The 8,417-nt window shown below is 41.4% G+C and overlaps 1 protein-coding gene across 1 annotated transcript; it reads left to right on the forward strand.

The window, feature by feature from the left end:
* Positions 1-1,258: 1,258 nt before the first annotated feature.
* Positions 1,259-4,055, forward strand: LOC122052337 (glycerate dehydrogenase HPR, peroxisomal-like). The gene is made up of 13 exons (XM_042613814.1): positions 1,259-1,427; positions 1,493-1,576; positions 1,663-1,803; positions 1,892-2,013; positions 2,231-2,312; positions 2,460-2,532; positions 2,628-2,719; positions 2,971-3,045; positions 3,116-3,223; positions 3,307-3,384; positions 3,471-3,515; positions 3,622-3,736; positions 3,824-4,055. Exons 1-13 carry the CDS (start codon positions 1,305-1,307, stop codon positions 3,844-3,846), a joined length of 1,161 nt encoding a protein of 386 aa, XP_042469748.1. The 5' UTR covers positions 1,259-1,304; the 3' UTR covers positions 3,847-4,055.
* Positions 4,056-8,417: the final 4,362 nt, after the last annotated feature.

An 8,417-nucleotide genomic window follows, 5' to 3' on the forward strand; every position in this document is an offset into this window, starting at 1 on the left:
CTGTGGCCGGTGATCAGCGCACGGCTCGGCATGGATGAGGAGGAGAGGAAATTCGGCTCTGGGAGGAAGAACGAGAAGAGAAGAGAGGAGAGGAAGGAACTGCCTCGGAGCAGTTTTGGCACAGCACAGGTTCGCGGGGAAGAAGGAAACGAAGGAAGAAATAAAGGAAAACATAAAGAAAAGAAAATAGGAAAAAAAATAATAATAAAATTTTTCCTCATTCGATGGGGTAGCTTAAACAGGTTTTTCTGGGATCTCGTTTTTATCCCTGTAAATTCGTCTATACGAGTTCTGAAAAATTCTAAAAAAATTTTTAAAAATTTCAAAAAACTTATCGATATTTGTCATTTTACGATATTTTACAAATTGTCATCTCATGTGTCATGCATAACTGAAAGAAGAGAGAGGAAAAATGAGAGAGAGAAAGAAAAGAAATGAAAGAGAAAAAAAGTTAATTTGACAAAGAGGTATAAACAAAAGAAAAATGTATCTTTTGAGCATTTTCAAAGTTTGGTATGTCTTTTGGTCCATTCGAATGTTTCGGTGTGTCCTTTGGGCAAATTATAACTGAAAGGAGAGAGAGGAAAATGGAGAAAGAGAATATAAAAAAAGGAAAGAGAAAAGTTAATAGGACAAGGAGGTATAATCGAAAGAAGATGTATCTTTTGGGCATTTTTAAAGTTTGATATGTCTTTTGGTCCATTCGGATCTTTAGGTGTGTCCTTTGGGCGAATTCTCTCTTGCCTTCTCTCTACAATCTGCTTCTCTCTCAAACTACCAACAGAGTTTAACTTATTTATCTGTCGATAATCATGTGATTGATTTGCAACATGAAGCAAGGATTGAATTACGACGAAGCCATGGACAATGTCCTCCCATGTAGGAGCCTACTCAATACATGGTTTACTTGTGGGTCTAACGATACTGGCGCTTTCAGAGAGGTTTTGTAGGAGATTTTCGGTGCCTTTTGGCACCTGCTAATTCACACAGATTTATCCATATCATCAAAGGAAGCTTCGTCACCCGTTCCCAACGAGGAAGCAAATTTTAGACTCGGCACAAGTGATTGACAATTTTCTAGCTAAGTTAGCTCTATCCTCCCTTATCTCGTCCAAATTGAAGGTGAAATGCAAACCATATATAAAGCAAACTTCATCTTCTTATCTCAAAGCGGCACGAATCAATATGGTCCAAGTAAAACAACAACAATAAAATATGCAAATTAAAATCCTCTTATCCTCTAGCACATGTATAATCAATAAATCGAGAAAACACATTGCTAGTGCCAACCAATTACCTCAAAAATGGCGAAGCCAATATCGATCCAAGTGTGGAATGCCAGTGGGAAGTACAGAGTCGTTAGTACCAAATCCATGCCCGGAACTCGGTGGATCCGCCTCTTGACTGACCAAGACTGCCGTGTTGAGGTAGTTATAACAGCATCTCTGATATTAATCTCTATATCTTGATCGACTCGACTTTGTCTTCGTAGATATGCACAGAAAAGAAAACCATACTATCGGTGGATGACATCGTCGCACTAATTGGAGATCGGTGCGATGGAGTAATTGGACAAGCAAGTACACTGTGTTGTCGCCTTATACAAGAATCCTTTAGCTGCTCTATTGATCTTGATAACCTTGTAATCTGTGGGACATGCAGTTAACGGAGGACTGGGGTGATGCATTGTTTTCTGCTCTGAAGAGAGCCGGCGGAACTGCTTTTAGCAACATGGCTGTTGGCTACAATAATGTTGATGTCGGCGCCGCTAACAAGTACGGAATTGCTGTTGGGAACACTCCTGTAAGTTATGTCAGAACTGCTTTTATTTATTTATTTATTTTTGTTTAGTTAATTTATCTTTTGCTGGATGATCTTTTTCATGTTGTAGGGAGTTCTCACAGAGACAACGGCAGAATTGGCTGCCTCGCTGTCACTAGCAGCTGCCAGAAAAATAGTTGAAGCAGATCAGTTCATGAGAGCTGGCTTATATGATGGATGGCTTCCCCATTTGTATGCTCTTGTTAATACTTGTCCTGTTTCCGTGCTTCTCAATATTAGTTAACACACTGAAACATTAATCTTAACATGATCACATGGTCAGTGCTTTGATGAAGTTTATAGAGTTAAATCTTACCGTAAAATGATTCAGGGCTTTGATGAAGTTTGCGAAACCTTTCTTCTTGAACTGAAGTATGAATTTAACATGATCATATATTGCTTATGCTAGGTTCGTTGGAAACCTACTCAAAGGACAGACAGTGGGAGTGATTGGAGCTGGTCGTATCGGGTCTGCGTACGCTAGGATGATGGTAATTCTTTAGTGACTACTTTTACCCCATAACTTGTTGCTACATCTCATGCATGCACTTTAATTTATCCAGCTAACATTAGCATCAGAAGAGATTTCCCAAAGATGAATCTATTTAACGTTGCTTCTTAATTTCTTCCTTGGACAGATTGAGGGCTTCAAGATGAACCTGATATACTATGACCTGTATCAGTCGACAAGGCTAGAGAAGTTCGTGACAGGCATGCTGTCATCACCTTTTTTTCTCTTATTTAATAATTATTAAAATCCATTTGATTTGAAGTTACCTAGACTGTTCATTTCGGTGCATATTCAGCATATGGACAGTTCCTACAAGCAAATGGTGAACAACCTGTTACATGGAAAAGAGCTGCGACCATGGAGGATGTGCTCAGAGAGGCTGATGTAGTAAGAATTCATACATCGCCTGCATTCTATGCCATGTTAGCAGAGCTGGTTATATTAGAGTGGAAATTGTATTGGATAGATTTAATAATTTGTTTATAGATGAATCATGTAGTCAATACCAAGTAGTTGGAACAAAGACAACGAACGGTGATAGTGATATGATACTCTTTTGTGGTTTGGAAAGAAAGTTATTTTGCTAGCTAGATATATATACTTAAATATAAGTGGAACTAAGTCCATTCAATTTGTAGATAAGTCTTCATCCTGTGTTGGACAAGACTACATATCACCTTATAAACAAAGGGACGCTGGCCATCATGAAAAAGGTGAACCTTGTGCTATATTTTCTATAAATAGAGTCAAGAAGAATGGCATATAATTGTTGGCCTCCTGCAGGAAGCAGTACTGGTGAATGCAAGCCGAGGACCAGTTATCGACGAAACTGCTTTGGTTGAACATCTGAAGGCAAATCCTATGTTCCGTGTAGGTCTCGATGTTTTTGAGGTAATTATTCGAGGATCAGTTCAGCACTTATGATTGGTGACACTGTCAAGTAAATTGAAAATCTGTTTTGCTCTTCTGCATAGGATGAGCCACAGATGAAACCTGGTCTTGCTGAACAGAAAAATGCAGTTGTTGTGCCACATATTGCCTCTGCATCCAAGGTGACAGACAACACACAGATTGAAGCTTAATTCGGCCAACTTTGAGCAACCTAACTTATTTTGTTTCCTTGAAATTCTTGGTATAGTGGACACGTGAAGGAATGGCTACTCTTGCTGCTTTAAATGTTCTTGTAAGTTCACTGTCACTTGCTTGTTTATTTATGACTATAATCCTTCTTAGAGACTTCTCTAGGAATATTCTCCTTAATCCTGCTATATTATATTTATTACATGCAGGGAAAGATTAAAGGGTATCCAGTTTGGGGGGATCCAAATCGTGTTGATAAATTCTTGGATGAGAAATCTCCAGTTCCTGCAGCATGTCCAAGCATTGTTAATGCTAAACAGCTTGGTATTATTCCGACTTTTATCTTAATTTATTTTCTACTCTCTTCTTGTGGAATACTTTCATTAATTTGGCAAATAATTTGTTTTGCAGACCTGCCAGTTTCAAAACTGTGATGCAATACAAGATAAACACCGCAGATGAAAGACTTTTTTATTATTTAGACACAAGGGGATATATATCTAGCCACGATGTATATGGCTGCCACACAGTTCTTATTATTTATCAGATATGCTTTCCCGTGCAAGGATGAGCAAACCGCCACAAATCTTGCTCCAATTTAGCTAAAGAAATTCCATTGAATTGGATTTTAGGTTCTTCTTTAGAATAACATTGACGTTCAGTGACATGTTTCAATTCTATACATAAAATTTGATAATTCCCATCCAAATCAAACTCAATATAGATATTAAAAGTACACATTGAAGTTTGAATAGACACATTAAACAATTTATTAAAAATCTAAAGAATCGAATGTTTTGAAGAACAAGTTTTATTCAAATATACCAAACTCAGTTATAATTTAATTTTGAAATGAAAATATGTAAACGAAATAACAAATTCATTAAAATGGGAATATAAAGTCATAGACAACAATAGCTTTGATTTCTATGAACCTTTTGGAGTATGAGGTGCTAGTATGGACACAAGATATTCTTATAAATTTATGGATGATTATTTAATAAAGGTAAGTATTTATCGTTAAACATTTATTTTTCTGTGTATATATGATTAATAAAAAAGTTTCATAGATTAATAGATATATTAATTTGAAAACAGTCCTTAATCGAATAGATATTTAGAGAGGACATTAATATCTAGATCAAAGCTGAGTATGACTAGGTCTAGATAGACCAACGGATGGATATCTAAGTTGTACTTGGGGTCCCTTGAGTTTAGAGGTACACTGGACATGATCCACTTAAAAGGAAACTACATATTAAGCATCATTGGTTGTTCCTCTAATGAACAAGTGTAACTGATCTTTTGCATTGAGATATTCATTTATTCTATGTGTGGAATTATATACTTTGACGCAGTTAAAGGTAGTCTTTAATCGGATTATGATTAATATAGTAGTTGAGTGTATGGCATATAGAGAGAATAATGTTAAGTTAATAGAAGATTCTCGCTCTCTTGAATTAGGAGTTAACATCTTGGCCGCTTGATAGAGATATTAGTGGCTCAAAATCCATGACCATGGAAAATATGAGTTATCATTCAAGAAGAGTCTATTATATGCTGAAAATCAAGTATAATAATTAATTTGATGATGATGCATAATGTACCGAATTAATTGAGATGTAGGCTAGATGAAAAAATTGAATTACACAGTGATCCTGTCTGAGAGCTTACGAGATGAAGCACTGGGCGACAATGGGTGACGGCGAATAACGATTCTGATACTGACGGACAAGAGTGGATCCGAGAAAACCACAGCGGACCTCACTAACGCTCGAATACAAGACAATCGATCCGAGAAAACCAAAGCGGATCTATGAGTAATACCTCGCAAACAGGAACTCTGGCAAGGTGGCTCCGGGGATCAGCAAAACTCTGTAATCCGATGGATGAGGTGATCTTGTCTTCCTGCACATGATAAGACCAACCGACAAAGCGTTAGTGACCTAAGATCGGGATGGGAATCCCTGACTAGGCCCTCCGACGCTCAAGTTAGTCTCCGGCGAGAAGAAGAAGAAGCAAGTATGAAAATTAGGGTTTAATCTGGATGCAATGCGTATGTTTGCATACCTTGCCAGTGGAGAGGATTTCCCTTTTTATTCCACCTCATCTAACCTCCATAGTCATGAGGTGGACCCAGGTTTGTTAGAGTTTGTTAAGAGATGATGTAAACTAGAACTGCAATAATAGTTGAAGGAATCTTTTTCTTACCCCAGATATACCTTCTTTGTCGTTTAGCATACCTGTGGAGATTTCTAGTCATATAAACTTTGTAACAACCCGACCCCTTGGGCGGCTCAACTGGTGGCTCATTTGGCAGTCCCTTGGGCGGCCCCACTGGTGGCCCGATTGGCGACCCCTTATGTCATCGACCGACGACCCTCGGCCGTGCCGTTACTCACTAGGACTTCCCACCCCTGGCCAGTGGAAGTTAAGTGAGTGTCGCTCACTTGGCTACCAGGATTCTTAAACTCTAGTACTTATCCTGGAGGTCTAGAATTCGAACCCTGGGAAGGCAAAAATCCACTGGCCAGGGGTGGGAAGTCCTAGTGAGTAACGACACGGCCGAGGGTTGTCGGTTGACGACATAAGGGGTCGCCAATCAAGCCGGCAGTGGGGCCGCCCAAGGGACCGCCAAATGGGCTGCTAGTTGAGCCACCCAAGGGGCCGGGTCGTTACAATAAAAAGGCGCCTTTTATTGTAACGACCCGACCCCTTGGGCGGTCCAACTGGCGGCGGTCCCTTGGGCGGCCCAACTGGCGACCCCTTATGTCGTCAACCGACGACCCTCGGGCGTGTGTCGTTACTCACAAGGTCTTTCCACCCCTGGCCAGTGGATTTTTGCCTTCCCCAGGATTCGAACTCTAAACCTCTCGGATAAGTAATAGAGTTTATGAATCCTGGTAGCCAACTTGGCTACCAGGATTCATAAACTCTAGTACTTATCATGGAAGTCTAGAGTTCGAATCCTGGGGAAGGCAAAAATCCACTGGCCAGAGGTAGCAAAAATCTACACGCCCGAGGGTCGTCGGTCGACGACATAAGGGGTCGCCAGTGTGGCCGCCCAAGGGACCGCCAAGGGGCCGCCAGTGTGGTCGCCCAAGGGGCCGAGGGGTTGGGTCGTTACAATAAAAGGCGTCTTTTTATTGTAACGACCCGTCCCTTTTAGACTCTTGGGCGGCCCTTGCGGCGACCCACTGGCGGCCCTTGCGGCGACCCCTTATGTCGTCGGCCCATTTGGCGACCTCTAATATTGTCGACCGATGACCCTTGGCCGTGCCGTTACTCACTAGGACTTTCCACCCCTAGCCAATGAATTTTTGCCTTCCCCAAGATTCGAACTCTAGACCTCCAGGCTAAGTAGTAGAGTTTATGAATCCTAGTAGCCAAGTGAGTGCTACCAGGATTCATAAACTCTAATACTTAGCCTGGAGATCTAGAGTTCGAATCCTAAGGAAGGAAAAAATCCACTGGCCAGGGGTGGGAAGACCTAGTGAGTAACGACACGGCCGAGGGTCATCGGTCGATGACATAATGGGTCGACAGTTGGGCCGCTAGTTGGGCTGCCCAAGGGACCGCCAAGGGGCCACCAAATGGGTCGCTAGTTGGGCTGCCCAAGAGGCCGAGGGGCCGGGTCGTTACAAATAAATTGTCACGCCCCAAAAGAGTTCCTTCCAGAGCAAATTTTGACAGCACCTCCTCTGTACGGGTGACAATCTGAACCATTTATGCAGACACAATATACCTCAGCCATAGGTGGCTGGATATATACACACAACCATGCAGTTTATATGCAGCCTACTCGGCTGATACAATAAAAAACACAACCACGTAGTTATATGTAAATCTAATAACCCACTTGGCTGTACCAAAACCAAACACAGCGGAAATATAATGGACAACACATACAAACTAAAAACGAAGACTGCTAGCCGGCTAGGCTTACACCACACAACAAAACAATACTACAGAAACAAAACTAGAACATAAAGCTAAATACACAAACTTCATATACCAAAAAAAATAAAAATAAACAAAAGCGGAGACTGGTCTTCTGATGTGACATGGGGACCGGCAGGTAGGATACTCCAAGCAACTCCATAAACAACCTGGTACCTGAAAAAAATAGTGTCCACGGGGGTGAGTTCAACAACTCAACAGATACCTAGTTGACATGTATAGTAAATTATAACAAATGGTAATAACTATAGAGTACAGTCTCCTGGACAAAAGTTGGAAGAAGCACAATAGAAAAGATTGAAGAGAACTGTAATCATCAGGGCCTCCTATTAGAATAGTCAGGTCGTCAGACCGAGAGTATCATAAATCCTGTATGTATGTCAAACATATGCATCCATCCAAATGCAGCATATAAGTGAAGCAAACACAATCAGTAAATGCATCATGCATATGATGCCAATGACATGTCCTGGTCACCCCTGACGCCAATCAGCTATCTCACACACGATGGTGAACCGAGTGGGTAAGGCTGTGACAACCGTGCACTTTGCCGTCACTACTCCTGATGAGTGACCGAGTGGACGGGATGCTGTCGGAGTACACCTATCCTCCTACCCCAAATCATAAGTGGGGGAGCACAATGCTCTCATCTCCCGGTACACGATGACGGGGAGGGATCCCGGCGTGCTACCACGCTGCAGTCACACTACCCGTGAGCGTCCGAGCGGAGCACCACCGAGCAAAACTGACGTGCTACCACGCTGCGTCACGCTACCCATGAGTGGACCAGCGGAGCACCGACAGAGATGAAACTAGCGATGTGCTCAATATTAATGGAGCAAACTATCGCGCAGCATGCAATCATGTGAATGGTGAATGACACGAAGCATGACAAAATCCTGAACAGCATAGCAATATCCATATATATATAAAATATGTACCATAGGACAATGAACCAAATCAAATGTACATACATCAGATAAGGTATTAAAATCTAGATCTTGAACATAATAAACACATGGTTGTGTCACTACCCATATAAGCA

Source organism: Zingiber officinale, chromosome 3A (assembly GCF_018446385.1).
Source record: "Zingiber officinale cultivar Zhangliang chromosome 3A, Zo_v1.1, whole genome shotgun sequence".
Lineage (NCBI taxonomy): Eukaryota > Viridiplantae > Streptophyta > Magnoliopsida > Zingiberales > Zingiberaceae > Zingiber > Zingiber officinale.

Coding starts and splice junctions, on each gene's coding strand:
- LOC122052337 (XM_042613814.1), top strand. CDS start 1,305: ATGGCGAAGCCAATATCGATCCAAGTGTGGAATGCCAGTGGGAAGTAC. Junction 1,428..1,492: donor ACCAAGACTGCCGTGTTGAG/GTAGTTATAACA, acceptor TTGTCTTCGTAG/ATATGCACAGAAAAGAAAAC. Junction 3,046..3,115: donor CGCTGGCCATCATGAAAAAG/GTGAACCTTGTG, acceptor GGCCTCCTGCAG/GAAGCAGTACTGGTGAATGC.